The sequence below is a fragment of the Arachis stenosperma genome, chromosome 9, assembly GCF_014773155.1.
Source record: "Arachis stenosperma cultivar V10309 chromosome 9, arast.V10309.gnm1.PFL2, whole genome shotgun sequence".
Lineage (NCBI taxonomy): Eukaryota > Viridiplantae > Streptophyta > Magnoliopsida > Fabales > Fabaceae > Arachis > Arachis stenosperma.
Window position 1 is genome coordinate 150,854,543 of NC_080385.1, and position 17,145 is coordinate 150,871,687.

The window sequence follows — 17,145 nt, forward strand, 5'->3', positions numbered from 1 at the left end:
TTTAAAAAAAGATTACGTGATACGCAACGTTGGCTCGGATAATTTATTTAATTATGGCTGGACTCATAATGAAGTCTTAAAAATCTTTTTATCAGTGTCAATTTTATCAGAGGAGAATTGGATAAGAAAACTATCAGTTGAAGACCACCTATAAACCACTCACATTGCACACCCACAACATATTTTCCACCTCAATCTTGACCGTTAATATTTTTTATATTAAATTTGAATGATTAAATAAGTTGGAACGAAAAGTTTCAAATTCGTACTATAGAATAGGTGATAAGCTTCCTATAATATATACGGAAAATTTTCACATGTACTCTGACAGAAAATGGAACATGAAGTTCATGTATACGAAAAATTATTTAGTAAAAAATTATTCTTTATTGAATAAAAAATGACTAAATTAACCTTATTTAAAGAGAAAAAGTGTCAAAAAATGATAACTTTAAAAATAGGTAATCAGCTTGTAGCTTATTGATGTAAAGCAAATGGCAACCTTGAAGATATTGGGTCATTAGAATTTTTTTAAAATTTAATGCTACTACTACTTACATGATTATTGAAAATGCTAATGCTACTACTTACTATGCAAACTCGATTAGATTAACTTCATTTCGCTTTTTTGTGGTGAAGAATTAACTTTATTTTAATCATATTTAAAGGCAACAAACACACTTGGACAAAAAGGTAAAGAAATATGTTATATCGAGAAATTTTCACCTTTTCATCCGATTAAACACAAAAAAGCAAGAAGTTAGACAAAAGATTGTGAATATCACAAACTCTATAGATATTCTACCAATGATTACTATGATTTAAAGAATGTCATTGAAAAATTTGCTAGAGAATATCGACTAAATAGGTACTTGACAGATAGATTAGACGATTAAAGAAAAAGAAAAAAAAGATGAAGAAGGAGGACGACAAGAACGTCTACCTCAAACTCCCGAACAACACATACACATGATTAATGGCCGGAGGATTAGTTGGAGGAGGGATATCAAAATCATCATGAAAAAGGCATCTTAAAGAGGTGTACCATGTCGGGGAAGATAGCAGATCTCCCGACTTGCCAACCATCTCGTTCACTAAAGAAGATCATTAAGGGATAATGCCTGGCCATGACGATCCCATAGTTATAACAATGATCCTTGCCAATACAAACTTCCATAGAACACTAGTGGATCAAGGAAGCTTGGTAGATATATTGTTTAAACCTACTTTTGATAAGTTCGGGTTAAAAGAAAAAGATCCAAAGGCATACCCAGATAACATCTTTGTGCTGGGGAATACGCCAGTTCGATCTCTTGGATTTATCTCCTTATATACTACTTTTAGAAAGGATGCAAAGTAAAAAATATTAAGCATTGATTACATCATTGTTGACGTTACTTCGGTATACAATGGTTTAATAGGTCGGACAACCTTGAACTGACTTGTATAGTAGTCGTTTCTACATCCCATCTATGCCTGAAGTTTTTTACTGTAGAAGGAATTGCCACTATAAAGGGAGATAAAAAATTAGCACGCAAGTTTCACAACGAAAGTCTTAATTTAAAAGGTAGCCCGAGAGAAAAGGAAGTCAACACCATCGAGTTTGGAGATGTTCGAATTCGGGAAAAATTGCGATCCCAATGTGGAGAAAAGGTGGAAGAAGTTCAGATTGGAGATCAGCTCGAGAAAACAACAAATATAGGGCCAATGCAACCTGGAAGAAGGACTAAAAAAGTTCATTGACCTTCTAAGAAAAAACTCCGACATCTTCGTCTGGAAAGCCTTCGACATGCCTAATATAGATTTCGACCTGATGTCTCATAAGTTCACTGTGTATCCAAGCTCCCGACCTATCCAGCAAAAACGTCGAAAACTTGGGAAAAAAAAAAGAATATAGATCGTGAAATAATAAGTGCAAGCATTATTGGAAGTCGGATTCATAAGAGAGGTAAAATATCCACTTGGCTGACAAATGTGGTTCTCGTAAAGAAGTAGAATAGAAAGTAATGGTACGTATTCGTTGTTTTAGTTAACAAAATAATATTACTAATTTATCTTTAACATTATTTTTATACTTGTATTTATAAATTTTTATTAATAAGAAATTAGAATGTATAGTTTATGAGTTTAATTAAAATTTTAGATTTTAGAGAATATTATATAATTTATAAATAACTAAATATCATTTTTATATTCAATAAATTAATATCCATTTTATTTATCTTAGAATATATTTTTTGTAAATTAATTAATATTTATGTTATCAAAAAATGATATTATTATATATTTATAAAGAATTGAAAATATATTATTTAAAAATAAATTATTAATTTTAAAATTTAAAATGAATTATTAATTTTAATTTACAAAACCAAACACATTGCATTATGACAAGAACGCAAATACTTTATAACAAACCATTTACATATATTATTAGATAATTAGACAAAATTTTGCTTAAATAGCCCAACATGATGTCGGTTCTGCTAAGCTCCCAACATGGCTTTTCCATAGTGCACCACGAAGCTACATTCTAACCGAGCAGGACACAAGGGTTACCTTCAATTTCACGCAAACGGGTAACACAGTTGCATGTCCATGCTTAAACTCTATCACCTGCGGTCCACAATAGATCAATTTCACTGAATTATGACCCTTAACATTGTTTAAATTAAATCTGCATGGTCTGGACAATTGGAACAAAAAATTTCCAACTTAATACAATAGTATACGTGAACATCTTCCAATCATATAAGCCATGTTATATGTCCTTTAAGCAACGGATAAGACAATAATATTTTTTATTCTTATTAATAATAAATAAAGTTTGACCTAAGGCCAAAGGAATGGTACACCAAAGTGTATTTCACATCATCATTTTCAAAATATAATATCATTATCCAATTTTAATAAGTACAGGAAATGGAGATGACACCATGATGGCCGAAAAATAATTCAACTCGTATAATAATGAGAACATGGATGAATTGACTAAAAAAAGCATTTGAATATGATTTTAGTTTTTATAGAATAGAATATACTATTCTTTTTTCTATAAAATTTAAAAGATTTTAATTGTAGTCATTGTAATTAATTTGCTTCGTTAAGTATTGATATGAAATTAAAATGCTGATATAACAAAACATGTTAAATTCGTGGGGTTAATGCTCAAATTCGTCCCTGAAAGATCACACGATATTTATTTTCATCCTTGAATGATTTTCTTAATTAAATTAGTCCCTAAAAGATAAACTGTTAGTCAAATTAGTTCTTCCGTCAATTCAATGATGACATGTCACGTTAAGTGCCACGTGGCATAATGACGTGACACGCCACGTAGCAGGACAATGACACGTGACACGCCACGTGACAAGTCAGTGACACGTGGCATGTCACGTGTCACTTGACATATAAAAAAGTTTTCTATTAGTCAAAATAGTCCTTGAAAGTCCAGACGTAAGTCATTTTCATCCCTTAAATTTTAAAAATTAGTCAAACTAGTCCTTATATAATTTTTTTTCTTCATAAAATTATCTCTCTCCTTTAATTCTTCTCAAAATCTCTCTTATTCTTTTCTATTCTAAAACATTTTTTTTACATTACTACATTTTGCTGGAATATATATATATATATATATATACTCAAAATTGAAATGTATGTATTTATTAACCTAAACAAAGTTATATGCTCAAAATCAAAATTTATGCATGTTAACCTAAACAAAGTTATACCACTACTTTTTTCTACTACATCTTTTAGGGACGAATTTGAGCATTAACCCATATATATATATTCTAGCAAAAAGTAGTAATGTAAGAAAAATGTTTTAGAATATAATGGTTTTCAGTGGCTAAGAGAAGGGGGGTTGAATCTTAGCCCATTTTTCGTACTCTGAACACTTGCTTGTCTTTGAAACAACTTCTGGAGACTATTTGATTTTTGTCTCGTCTCTAGCCACGAGACTTTTATTTTTGTCTCGTCACTTGGCACGAGATATTTTTCAGTTTTATCTCCTGTGCAGTATAAACAGAAATGAAGTAGAAGAGAAAGAATATTACATCCAGATATATCCTGGTTCAGCTGCTAAGATCTCATCACCATATCTTACCATAAGTGATAAGAATCTCAGCCATTACATTTTTTATATTTTCTTTTTCGTGCCATCATAGTGATGGTCTTTAGGCGTGCTTCTTCTTTTCTATGGTAGCTTGCTGTAGCTTCCATGGTTGCTGAGTGAAATGACTGAAAGAGAAGCAAGTAGAGAGAGAAGTGAGAGTAAGAAAGAAAAGCAATTAAATGTGTTTGAATAAATTAATTAAAATGATTTGCTTTTACTTCCCTTTAGTTGAGTAGCGTGTAGCATTGATGATTATCATCATGTCAGTCACACTTTCTCTCTCATTGTTCCAAGGTCTGCAATAACTCCAGTTAATAAAATTTGGATTCCACCAAAGAGTAAAAGTGATATCCGTTGGAGCATGCAGTAACATGATCAAAGGAATGGGTTTCATTTGTTAAAAGGATAAAGCAATATTGTGCCCCATCTCTCAATTTTGAGAAGAATTAAAGGAGAGAAATAATTTTATGAAGAAAAAAAATTATATAAGGACTAGTTTGACTAATTTTTAAAATTTAAGGAATGAAAATAATTTACGTCTGAACTTTCAAGGACTATTTTGACTAATAGAAAACTTTTTTATATGTCAAGTAACACGTGACATGTCACGTGTCACTGACCTGTCACGTGGCATGCCATGTGTCACTGTCCTGCCACGTGGCGTGTCACATCATCATGCCACGTGGCACTTAACGTGACACGTCATCATTCAATTGACGGAAGGACTAATTTGACTAACAGTTTATCTTTCAGGGACTAATTTGATTAAGAAAATCATTCAGAGACGAAAATGAATATTGCGTGATCTTTTAGGGACGAATTTGAGTATTAACCCTAAATTCGTGTTTAGTCTTGTAACGTCAGTATTTAATAGAGCAAATTAACAAAAAAAAACACTTTTAAATTTTACTAAACTAAAACAAAAAGGGAATCACTTAAATAAAGATGTCAAAAACGTCTTTTTTTTAAGATGTTTTTTAAAAATTAAAATTTAATACATATAATCAATTAAATTATATTATTTTTATTAAAATTAGACTGGATAAATCAATTTAGCAAAAAAATTAATAAATTAAATTTTAAATTGGTATAAATTAATATTTTTTATAAAAAATTACTACAATATTCCTATTATAAACACAACTAAAATATCCCTATTATATATATATATATATATATATATATATATATATATATATTGAAATCTTTAAATTTTAACTCTATAACCATAGAAAAGAAAAGGGTTAGAATTTAGAATTCTCAAAATTAATATATATAATAAGAATATTTTAGTAATTTTATATAATAGAAATATTGTAGTCATTTTTTATAAAAAATAATATTAATTTAGACAAATTTAAAATTTGATTCACTATTTTTCGATCAAATTAATTTGTCTGACCTAATTTTAACAAAAATAACATAATTTAAATGATTATATGTGTTAAATTTTAATTATTAAAAAATATCTTTAAAAAAAACCATTTTTTGCGTCTTTATGAGAGGATCCAAACAAAAAACCTTATTTAAGTCCGCCATAAGATTATAAGTTTGTTTTCCGTCATAAATCAATCTCTTCCCACGCAACTGGATACAATACATAGAATCATTGCCAAGGAACATGAGAATAAAACAATCACTTCAACACCATTGGTGAAGCTGCTAGAAAACTAATAATGGAAATTATATATACATGTTTGCTCTTAAACTCACATCAACTAAAATGAGAAATCATATGCTCCAGGAATCCCAATCCCAATCCCAACCCCAATTTGCTTCTTGTATCGGATCTTGAAAGAGCATCACCAAATGGCATTGACATCAGTGTTGTTGCATCTTTAATAGATTGGAAAGATAGGAAAGCAAGGATAAACTTGTTTCGTAGAAGATAGTATGCCTCCATCACAGAAAGCATCATAGGGGTCCTTTCTAGAATTGAATCTTGACCCATTTAACAATTGTGGGTCGGCAAGAGATTGATCCACTCCAGTGAGGCTCCAAGTTTTGCTAAAATAACCATTAGTTCTAGATATTCTTCTATCAAGGAAGAAGTTTGAATGAAGTCTGGAAGTCGAATCTTGAACATTAGAACCCGTCAGTGCTTCATCAGGAAAATGTGTTGGTTGCCGGGAGAGACTGGAACTTCTGGCCGGGAAGTCTAATTTTTTCTCACTTTTGCTAACATAAGCCGAGGGTTTACATGCTTTGGTGAAGTATTCGGTGTCGACTAGTCGCAGACTATTATTGAGCTCTTGTAGGAATGTCTTAGCTTGTTTGAGTGATTCAAGTACACCACTGAATTGATGAGGTTGTTCATGACAGACTAATGCATTGAGGTCATCTTTTTTGTTTCTTGAGGTCTCATTTTGGTGCAAACCACCATGAACATCAGTTGGGAAGTGATCTATTTGCTTGTAATCAGGGTAATGATAACCATATGGTTCTTGATTGTGCATATTTGAGGAATCATGATAGTCTTCTGTACTCTCATTTTGGTTCTCCTTCAGTTGGGAATGTGAATTTTCATGAGCAAAGAAATCAGAAACACTAAAAATTCGGCTCCTTTGGTTGCTGTAACCTTTTGTTCCATCAACTGACGTTTGCATCTTTTCCTTGGCCTCGGCTCTTAATATTCCTTTAAAGAAGGAAAAGTCTGTGGGTTCTGCTTTATCTATTTGCTTGGAATCAGGGTAATGAAGACCATATGGCTCTTGAAGGTGCAAATCTGAAGACTGATAGTGGCAGTTTACCAAACTCTCATTTTGGCTCCTCTTTAGTTGAGAAGTTGAATTTTCTTGACCAAATAAATCAGAACTAAAAGGTTTGCTCTTTCGATTGTCATAAGAACCTTTTCCATCAAATGATTTTGGCATAATATCCTTCACACCAGCACCTAATAATTCTTCTAAGAAGAGAACGCGTGAGGATTCTGCTTTATCTATTAGCTTTGAATCAGGGTAATAATGACTATATGGTTCTTGACTGTGCCGATTTGAAGACTGATAGTGGCAGTTTACCGAACTCTCATTTTGGCTCCCCTTCAGTTGAGAAGTTGAATTTTCTTGACCAAATAATTCAGAACTAAAAGTTTTGCTCTTTAGATTGTCATAAGATCCTTTTCCATCAAATGATCTTGGCATAATATCCTTCACACCAGCAGCTATTAATTCTTCAAAGAAGAGAACACGTGAGGATTCTGCTTTATCTATTAGCTTGAAATCAGGGTAATAATGACTATATGGTTCTTGATTGTGCTGATTTGAAGAATGAGAATGGTAATTTTCTGGACTCTCACTTTGTTTTTCCTTTAGTTGGGAATGCAAATTTTCTCGACCAAGGAAATCATCAGAACTAAAAGTTTCGCTCCTTTGGTGGTTGTAACCTCTTGTCCCATCAAATGATTTTGGGACTCTTAAGGATCGTTCAAATAAGCAAATATCTATAGCTTCAGTGTCATCCTCTTGAGCATTTGAGTTAAGCTGAGCCTTGCTTTCATCTTTTTTCTCATACATATCAGAATGATTCCTCCAGTTATATGAGCCCTGGATTTATGACCCAAAATGTAAACTTTAGATGAATGAATATAAATAGAATAGAAGAGCAATGGGAAGCCTACTTTGAATACAAAAGATCATTTAATATACAAAGCTAATTAAAAAAAAATCATTTATAGATATAGCATACAATTTGAGCCATCAGGAGAATGTAATTATTACCTCAAAATTATTAAGTACATTTTACAATATTTAACGAGCAACAAACACTCATCTGATAAAATGAACTTCAATTAAGGGTTTTATTAACTTATTAACTCCAACAAACACTGTGCATAAACCCTAATAGAAATACAACCTTAGAAAAGAAAAGGGTCTCAAAAATTTAGGCAAGTGAACAACTTAAAAGTCAATTACACAAACTAACAATTTCCTAGCACCATATAAATATATTCACATTCCCCCTAAGCAACAAATGATAGGTCTCACGAATTATATCACACCCATCTTCCAAATCTCCATGCATGATTGCCCACTTCCATGATAGAAAAATTTGAGTAAGCAAGGAACAAAGTTATGCTATATGTTAAAGTTTATCAAATCTTTACCTATTGCCACGTGTCACCTGCCAACTCCATTTATAATAGTACCCTTAAACTTTAAAGCAGTATAAAATACAAATGATTTTTTTTATTTAAACAAATTAGAGCTTCACAATTATAGAATAGGGACAGATTGCTTTCTTCTGCACCCTACTAACTCCATATTTTAAGGAATCTCTGCCTCCAATACCATGGTCATGCCAAAAAGAAGAAGATGCAAAACCTAGTATTGTCAATGGTTACTAAAAAAAGATAAGATCCTATGAGAAGTCTGGCATGCTCAGTTTCAGCAATTTCTTTAACATTAAAATTGGATCAATGTATCCTCAAATAATATCTCAACTTCCCTACCAGTATCATATAGGCAACAACCAAACAAAAACATTTTGAAAAGAAATTAATACTATGATAAGTTAAGGTGAAGCATACTGATATGGCATAGTTATTCTCTCTAAATTTCTCTTCCAGATCAATTTGAGCTTTAGCCATTGCTTCATACTCGTCAATAGGTAGGCTCCGGTGTTCAAGTGCCTTCTCCATGTCCTTATCTCTTTCATATCCATCTGTTCCATGAATTTTGTTAGTTAAGCACGTCTCTGAATCATCATCCTCTTAATATTATGACATATTATTGGCACATCAGGCTCACCTGAGCAATTTTGAAATCCTTCAAAATAGGGCACAACTTCATTTTCTTGGCAGTCAACCTCACCAGAAATGTATCCAGGGATTGATGCTGATCTGAGAAAGATAAAACTAATTATTAACTTAACAGGCAACCGAAAAGATAAATGTCCCAAGAGAAATATAAAAGTAATTACCCAACATCATAGCCAGCTTAGTCAAAGTTTAAAATAGAATTGCAATTAAGAGCTTTCAGCCTTTGATGATTGTCTTTTCTATTATAATTATCCTTTTCTTTCTTCCAATTCAGCAGAAAAAGAATAAGTTATGAAAGTAGAAAAATATTTTCCTCAGAATTTGCTCTGATCAATAATATTAATATCAATATCATGTGCATACTCATATTATCGGTCCCCATTCCACTTTACTATCACCATTGTTTAGTTTATTATTCTCACACTGTAAGTTAATATACACCCTATGTGCTGAATTTCAATTACACACAACACAACCTCCTGGATTAGACAAAAGAGATCAAACCAAATTCAACAACATAGAAATGTGAATTTAGCATTAGTTATCTTGCACAAAGGGAAAAACAAAAAAAAGGAACAATGTTATACTTATTAGTAGACCTGATAAATTAAATGGCAAGAGTACAAATTTAACGAGAGTAAAACACCAAGAGTTACCTCGTTTTTTTATGTCTTATCTTGTGAAAAGACATTCCATGGTGATGATTCTTTGAAGAAGAACTGATAGATGACCAACTGGTTTCCCTTCTATGTTTGGGATTGTTGTACTTTTTTCGAGAATGAGAAGAATCATGATGTCCTTTCCAAGGGAAACTACCATATAGTGGTGAAGAATCCGTATCAGAACTAGACAGCGCTTCTGGTCCATTCTGTCTCCCTTTTGAGCTCAAAAACCTCTCACCATTGTTTCCAGAATCATTATTCACACCATATTCACATGGTGTATCACGGCCTGATTCAGATTCAAATTCATTAGATAAATCACTTAGTCCATGATTCTCCAAAATGGCAAGAACATCTGCCGTTGCTTTCTCAGCTATCTTCCTCTGCAGAGTCACCATCTTAACTTGTTCTTCTAATTCAATGACCTGATTGGTTTTATTTTGGATAGAAAAAGAAAATGCAATTGCAAGAGAAGGCTACATTAGAATCGAGGATGCTGACGCCGAAAAATGAAAAATCACAAAGCTAAAACCTAAGAGGATGAACCATGGAACAGCTCTTAAAGATTTGTAAAGAGAAGGTTGAGGAACCAGAAATATGCCTTTTTTTCCAGATCCTCAGCTCTCTGTCTAGCTCTTCTTGAGATGGACCGTTCGAAAAGCAACCTTCCCCGAAGGAATTCAATAGTTAATATAGTGGAATCCTCCATGAGGGAAGTTCTCCTAAGTTATGAACACATTTCTAATTAATATGGCTCAAAAGAAGATCCAATACAGAAGAACAAAACCAGCAACATTGAAAACAGCATAGTAAAACATTGGAAGCACCTTAAAATGGTGAAAATCGAATTACCTCCGATTAAGTGGATCCATCAAAGAGATTTGCACAACCATGAACAAGCTTCCAAGTTTGAAATTCAGCTGCTCATAAAAAAATAATAAAGGAATAATGAATAAGAATTCAGCAGTACCAATGAAAGAGAAGCCAATTGTGCAAAAGAGAAATGGAATGTACCTTTGAAAGGAGGAAAAGATGGTGTAGGCGAATATAAGAAGGAGAAGGGAAAAAAAAAAGAAAGAAAAGAAAAGTGGATGAAGAACCCTAGGTTATGCCATTCTAACCCTAGGTTAATAATGAATAAGAGTTGGTTGTTTGGGGCAGCATTTGATTTTGAAGTGGTAATCTCATTCTAACCAACTCCACCTTCGACCTCTCACGACGGAGGGAAGGGAGAGAGGTACACTACCGGATCTTGCTCTTGCCCCGATCTTCATCTATTTTCTTGCGGGAAACTCTACGGTGAGATAGTAAAATTTGTCAACACATGAGGATCTGACTTGGCACAGCTGTAACAGTGCCACGTGTCCCTCGCAACTACTTCTAGGTTCAGATTGTACAAGAGATTCATTCATACACTTTACTACTAAGTTCTAATTGGATTGCATCTTCAACAACTTCAATTCTTAAAACCCTTTCTTGATTGAATGAACCATGCATTACTGGGTTCGAGCCACCTCTTCTGATTTCGCTGGAACTCCTCCCCAACCTCGCAGGTAACAAACACAACAACACACATCTCTGTCTATTGATTTTTCGATGGATTAGGTTCAAGGAATTTTTTTTCTTTTTCTTTTAGTGGACACTCTGCTGTTAACATCGGCAAATCCAAGGTTGTAGTCTTCGGTGGTCTTGTCGATAAGAAGTTCCTCTCCGACATTGCTGTCTATGACACTGGTTCCCATCCTTTTTCTTTTTGCTTTGATTTTTTTTAAAAAAAAAAAAACAGATGGTATTTTTGTTACTTTCAACAAAATTAAAGCTTGTTTTTGCTTTATTCAGAGGCCAAGCTATGGTTTACGCCAGAGTGCACAGGAAGTGGGTCAGATGATGGGCTTGTGGGTCCAAGCCCGCGGGCTTTCCATGTTGCTGTTGCCATTGATTGTCACATGTTCATCTTTGGTGGCCGTTCTGGTGGTAGAAGGTTTGTGATTTCAATGACACACTCACTTTGTTTAGCTGCTCTAAATGCGTGTGTATAATGTTTCTAATAAGCTCTGAATTCATCAGGTTAGGGGACTTTTGGGTATTGGATACTGGTATGACATCTTGTATAGTCTTTGAGTTGTGTTTCTATTGTGAGAGTTGATGTGTTTTGGGTTAATGCTTTCATTTCATGGCATAATGACACTTGTGGAACAAATGATCTGATCGTTGTTACAGATATATGGCAATGGTCTGAACTAACCAGTTTCGGTGACATGCCTTCACCACGAGATTTTGCTGCAGCTGCTGCTGTTGGAAACCGGAAAATTGTTATGTAAGGCCTATGGCATTTGATTTTCTCGCATTCTTTTTTCTCCTTAAAAGCCATGTAATTAGATGGATTTAATGTGATGCAGGTTTGGTGGATGGGATGGAAAAAAGTGGTTGTCTGATGTTTATGTCTTGGATACAAGTATATTCCTTTTTCCCAGGCTTTCCAAATATAAATTTTATGCACCAAAAGAAAATGTTGTTATACTGTGGAAGAAAGTGGCAACATAATAACATTCTCTTATTCTCTTTTCCTGTTGTAGTATCGCTTGAGTGGATGGAGCTCTCAGTTTCTGGAACATTGCCACACCCTAGATGTGGCCACAGTGCTACCATGGTTGAAAAAAGGCTGCTTGTTTATGGCGGCAGAGGTTAAGTGGCATAGTTCTCCTCTATTAAATATTGATTTTCTTTGATGTTGAATTTTAAGGAATTTAGCCTTGTTATTCAAATTAAAGAAGAAAATAAATATAGGGGCCTGTGTAAGTGTTTTGTGTATGAAGTTATTAGCTGAAATACGTTCCCAACCCTTACTTTAACAGGAGGAGGTGGACCGATCATGGGTGATTTATGGGCCTTAAAGGGCCTTATTGAAGAAGGTGTGTATTTTCACCATCTTTATCTCGTGTCGTTCTCTGCAAGTCATCATATCTGATTATCTGTTTCTATTGAAATGTATAGTGATTAAATGGTGTTGTAATTTATTTTAATTTTCATCGGTTCTTCCATAGATTGTACTCCCTTTGATTCATAACAACTATTGCTTGACCAAGATACCTTGATTTATGTATGTACCAAATTGGTCGAGCCATAGTTATGAAACAGATGGGGTACTTTGTTTGAACTTTGAAGCAAATCCTATGGTTCCTCAAGTCGCACCTTCCTTCTCTAATCATGATACAGTTTCTCATTCTAAAAGAAATATTTAGTTCTAGGTATCTACTTATTCAGTTCGGTTATTTACTTATAGTTTGTATATGTTGTGGAGGGAAGAAAATGAAGCTCCTGGGTGGACTCAATTAAAGCTTCCAGGTCAAGCTCCTTCTCCTCGTTGTGGCCATACTGTTGTCTCTGGAGGACACTATGTAATCATATCAGCACAATCCTTCTTGTTCTATTACAGCACAATACTTGTTAACTTCCAATGAAGCTTTTCTGATTAGAAAGAGTTTAAATTCATCGTCTGCAATTACAAAGATTAAATTATGATAGTATTATGTTGCTATCATCATATTGTTTCTGATGCGGTTCCAATTCCCCCATTCTCCCATTGGGGACTTAACTCTTTATTTGTTCCATATGAGTGATAGTTTCACCTCATTTATTTATTTATTTATTTTGTTGGAATTGATTTTGCAGTTATTGATGTTTGGAGGGCATGGGACTGGTGGATGGTTGAGTCGCTATGACATCTATTATAATGATTGCATTATCTTAGACAGAGGTGAGAAGTTTTCTATCTATATGTGGCATTAAGACTTATTATATTGTGTGCCTCTATTAATGTGTTCTATACTTCTATTTACATCCAACTAGTTAATAATCTCTGGCATCATCCTTCCTTTTGATGTTAGCTTTCTGAATCTCCATGTTGATCTGTTGCCTGTTGCAGACTTGTATACATTACTACTGATGCTGCATGATTAACATTTATGTTCTGGTTGAAGAAATTTGTTTTCTATTTTTTATTTTAGATTGACTTAGTTGTTGGGTTAGGTTAACTTTTTTTTGCTATGCTGTTGCTTATAGTTTCGGCACAATGGAAGCGGCTACCCATTGGCAACGAACCCCCTCCTGCACGAGCATACCACTCTATGACAGTAATTGGTTCGCGGTATCTTCTAATAGGTGGCTTTGATGGAAAATCAACATATGGTGATCCATGGTGGTTGGTCCCTCAAGGTTTTCAATAGCTAAATTATTATTTGGTTTAATTGCTGAATTCTCATTTTTGAATCCATATATTTTGACTGATAAAGTATGCAAATGAAGTTAACTGATTAACTGTTTTTTATTTGGCACTGATTTCAACTGATGCAAGATTTCATCTCTCTCTCTCTCTCTCTCTTTGAGACAGAAATACTCAATATTGGATTTTTTTCTTGTTTGTTTTGTGCTTTGAAACACCCAATTGAAAATGATCTTTTAGTCAATGCTCTTTTTTGATAGGGAATATTTTCTTAGATGCAGAAATATTTCAAGATTATACAAGTTTTAAAAGAACTGAACAGTAAACAGTCAGAGGCTCTAAAGTCAAACCACATCCTAATTTCCTTTTGCTTCTGTTTCATCTTCTTCAGATGACCCAATTGCGAAGAGATTAACTGCATCTCCACCTAGAAATATTCCTGAAAGTAGGGATGCTGCATCACTGAATGATGATTTTCAAAATCAGTTCAAGGTATTCGCTAAATTTGTTGCGAGTTGTGAAAGCACCCTTCATTTCTCTGATCTAGATTCTGGGAAAAGTGTTTACACCTTCAATATTTCTTTTTCTGTGTAGCCCATGATTATTATGACTTTGATGTTAATCTTTAAAATCTTGAATTTCACCTTTTAGTTCTGTTGTAAATTTTGAACACTTACACCATGTTTTTTTTCAGTCATCTTTACGGATTCATCGTTATGTCCTTAGATTAATTGACTGCTGATATGCCAGGAAAGCCAGGTGGAGAAATTTCCTTTCGCAGAATTGCAAAGAAGATTGCAAATATCAGTTCCAGTGTCCAATTCTAGGCTTCCAATTGTAAGTGAATTGGAAGATAAAGAGCTTCTTGAAGTAGCATCAAGATTAATTGGAGGAAGAATTTCTACAAGTGACAAGGCAATCGAAGCACTTCGTGAGCACTGGAAGAAGTCTGATCCGAATTTAGTTAAACTCAAGGAGCTTGGACCACTTCTTCGCGACTACCAACGTCTAATTTACCGGCACTATCTGTAAGAACTATATCTTTCGAAAATTCTTTCTTTTTACTATCTTGCCCTTTAATTTTTACAAGGCTTGTTCTGCCTTTTGAACTTGACTGATGAATATTTGTTTTTGTTGTGTTTGTAACTTCAGAGAAAGAAGTGCATCTGATGCAGAACCGGGAATTGGTGAAAAAGTGATGCATCAATTTTACCATGTCAAAAATGTTTCTCAGGTGAGGTCTGCTTTTTGAGGTTTCATGTTATGTATATCAACTCAAATGTTCTTTTCTTTCTTATTGGATATTATGGCTTCTCATTTTGAACTAACAAGAATTATGCACCTAAGACACTTCATTATATTTTCTTTCTCATTTGTCTAGTGTGCATCAATAATACTAAGTGCAATTTACCCTTAGTAATATCACAATTTATCTATACCCCTTTTTCCCTCTCATTGATTCCCCCCTTTGATCCTATTGCAGTTGCACATGGATGATGTTCCAAAACTATTGGCAGAGTACAAACTGCTACCTGTGATGAGCATTGACAAATAGATAGTCCCACTCAATTAATGGTATCTCATTATGTATATCAACATATGCTTGATGATTTTGTAACTGTCTCCTTGAAAACAAGGATCAACAGAGCACTGTGATGAATATGTTCTAATTTATAAGAAATGCAGAACTCTGTTGCCACATATTCCTGAATTACTATATACTTTTTCATATATTTTGCAAATTTTGGTTATTTAGCATATAATCTATTCATAGGCGCCATTTGTGAAATATGATTATAATAAAAGAATAAACTACCATTTTTACCCACAAAATGTTAAACGCTTGACAAAATTTACCCATAAAAAAAAAAGAAATTAAAGTTATAACCAAAAAAAGTTAAAATGAACCAAACACTAAAAAATCAAGTAAATCCCCATAATAGTCTCTGAGATTCGAGTCGTTACCCAATGTGATCCCTGAGATCCCAATTGCACCATTATAATCCTCCAGATACGGCTTCGGGCACCATAATAGTCCCTGAACAGTTTTTCGGTGATGAGTCATCAACAAGACGCTGACGTGGCCTCATTTTGCCACGCTGGATGGTGCTAACAGCTAGTTGAGCTGGCACAGTTTCAGTTTATACCTAATGTGGTCCCTCCCCCTATATTTAACCCTAAATTCCCAAAATGTTCAGTAATTTAATTTCTTCTTCTTCTTCTTCGTTCTTTTTCCATTCTTGTTGTTGCTGTTGTTCCTGGAGCTGGAAGTGAATATCCATGATGGGTGGTGGAAGCACTAGAGTTGGAAGCTCTATTAGTTCACCGTGCAGTGGCCATCGAACGAGAACGCAAAGCAGGAGCAGAAGATCCGGGGTGCCGGAATGGTGCGGTTGCGGCTGCCGGCCAGTTCTCAGGTGGTCTGGGACAGATTCAAACCCAAATAAACCATTTTTTGGTTGTCCCAATTATAATGTGAGTTATCAGTATTAGTTGTGTTGTTATGATTGCTCATTCCTACCTGACTGTTCTTCTCTTCTTCTTCCCTGAAGTTTGAGCATGTTACATGTTTGCTTGATTACAGACAAGTGGAAAGAGATGGTGTGGGCTTTTTGTGTGGGCAGATACTGGGCAGGATGAACCAGTTGAGAAACCAGAATCTTATGGAGATAATCATGAAGTGAAGATGAACTTTGATTGGAGGCTTGGGAGATTAGAAGAAGATGTCCGGAATCAAAAATTGGTTAACCAATTGTTGGTATTAGTTGTGTCTGTATTGGTTGTGTTAATTGTTATCCTGTATTGTAAAGCCTGAGTTAAAAGAGTTGGTGGTGTATACCCTGTATTCATTGAATGAATAATATGTAAAAAATGATAACATGATTATGGTATTAGAAACTTTTGAATAGTGTTTGTTGATGGAATGTAAACTTGGATAACTCAATTAATTAAAACAGTAATATGCTAAAGAAGGCAGCATAAGTGATTGAAAACTAGCCAACACTAAATTAAGATAATGGTTCAAACTTAAAAGATAATTGTATTAAGCTAATGGTTCAACTTAACATAGTTAGTCACATAACAAAAAGGGCAGCCATCTAACATGAGCATGTTAAACAAAGTTGCCTCAAAAGGGAAGACTTTACAGCAAAACATAAAGGATTATTTTTTCCTTGTGTAGTCCTTGTCTAGCAAAAAGTACTAACATCAAAACAGATAGCCCTAAGTCCTTGTCCTTGCATAGTCTTTTTCCTAAGTCCACCACATGATTAGTTGGGTGTCCATGCACCTCAAACTTTTCATATCCATTGTCCCCTGTCCAAATAGGCTTCCAATTCTTAGATTCTTTTATAACTTTCTCCAGTCGACTCTTTATAACTGGTGTGAG

The 17,145-nt window shown here is 34.0% G+C and overlaps 3 protein-coding genes across 4 annotated transcripts; 2 read left to right on the forward strand and 1 right to left on the reverse strand.

The window, feature by feature from the left end:
• Window positions 1-5,681: 5,681 nt before the first annotated feature.
• On the reverse strand, window positions 5,682-10,816 carry LOC130950561 (uncharacterized). The gene is made up of 7 exons (XM_057879091.1): window positions 10,550-10,816; window positions 10,388-10,455; window positions 10,137-10,257; window positions 9,530-9,960; window positions 8,863-8,954; window positions 8,643-8,776; window positions 5,682-7,659 (listed from the first exon to the last, which is right to left on the reverse strand). Exons 2-7 carry the CDS (start codon window positions 10,426-10,428, stop codon window positions 5,956-5,958), a joined length of 2,523 nt encoding a protein of 840 aa, XP_057735074.1. The 5' UTR covers window positions 10,429-10,455; window positions 10,550-10,816; the 3' UTR covers window positions 5,682-5,955.
• An 87-nt stretch (window positions 10,817-10,903) lies between these two features.
• On the forward strand, window positions 10,904-15,458 carry LOC130950562 (protein GLUTELIN PRECURSOR ACCUMULATION 3). 2 transcript variants are annotated; one of them, XM_057879092.1, is made up of 15 exons: window positions 10,904-11,088; window positions 11,172-11,269; window positions 11,375-11,516; window positions 11,603-11,631; window positions 11,756-11,852; window positions 11,935-11,990; window positions 12,112-12,219; window positions 12,391-12,447; window positions 12,842-12,933; window positions 13,208-13,292; window positions 13,598-13,750; window positions 14,149-14,249; window positions 14,508-14,785; window positions 14,910-14,991; window positions 15,241-15,458. In XM_057879092.1, exons 1-15 carry the CDS (start codon window positions 11,027-11,029, stop codon window positions 15,310-15,312), a joined length of 1,512 nt encoding a protein of 503 aa, XP_057735075.1. In that variant the 5' UTR covers window positions 10,904-11,026; the 3' UTR covers window positions 15,313-15,458. The 2 variants fall into 2 exon arrangements, with proteins under 2 accessions (XP_057735075.1, XP_057735076.1); XM_057879093.1 differs by lacking the exon at window positions 11,603-11,631.
• A 582-nt stretch (window positions 15,459-16,040) lies between these two features.
• On the forward strand, window positions 16,041-16,572 carry LOC130950099 (uncharacterized). The gene is made up of 2 exons (XM_057878649.1): window positions 16,041-16,232; window positions 16,342-16,572. Exons 1-2 carry the CDS (start codon window positions 16,041-16,043, stop codon window positions 16,570-16,572), a joined length of 423 nt encoding a protein of 140 aa, XP_057734632.1.
• The last annotated feature ends 573 nt before the right edge of the window (window positions 16,573-17,145 follow it).

Bases quoted from the DNA above. Each gene is read 5' to 3' on its own strand.
- LOC130950561 (XM_057879091.1), bottom strand. From the start codon at position 10,428: ATGGTTGTGCAAATCTCTTTGATGGATCCACTTAATCGGAG. The intron at 10,258-10,387 runs GTAATTCGATTT...TTCATAACTTAG, and splicing joins ATGGATCCACTTAATCGGAG to GAGAACTTCCCTCATGGAGG. The intron at 8,777-8,862 runs GTGAGCCTGATG...TTCATGGAACAG, and splicing joins AGGATTTCAAAATTGCTCAG to ATGGATATGAAAGAGATAAG.
- LOC130950562 (XM_057879092.1), top strand. From the start codon at position 11,027: ATGCATTACTGGGTTCGAGCCACCTCTTCTGATTTCGCTGGAACTCCT. The intron at 14,786-14,909 runs GTAAGAACTATA...TTGTAACTTCAG, and splicing joins CTAATTTACCGGCACTATCT to AGAAAGAAGTGCATCTGATG. The intron at 14,992-15,240 runs GTGAGGTCTGCT...ATCCTATTGCAG, and splicing joins ATGTCAAAAATGTTTCTCAG to TTGCACATGGATGATGTTCC.
- LOC130950099 (XM_057878649.1), top strand. From the start codon at position 16,041: ATGGGTGGTGGAAGCACTAGAGTTGGAAGCTCTATTAGTTCACCGTGC. The intron at 16,233-16,341 runs GTGAGTTATCAG...GCTTGATTACAG, and splicing joins TTGGTTGTCCCAATTATAAT to ACAAGTGGAAAGAGATGGTG.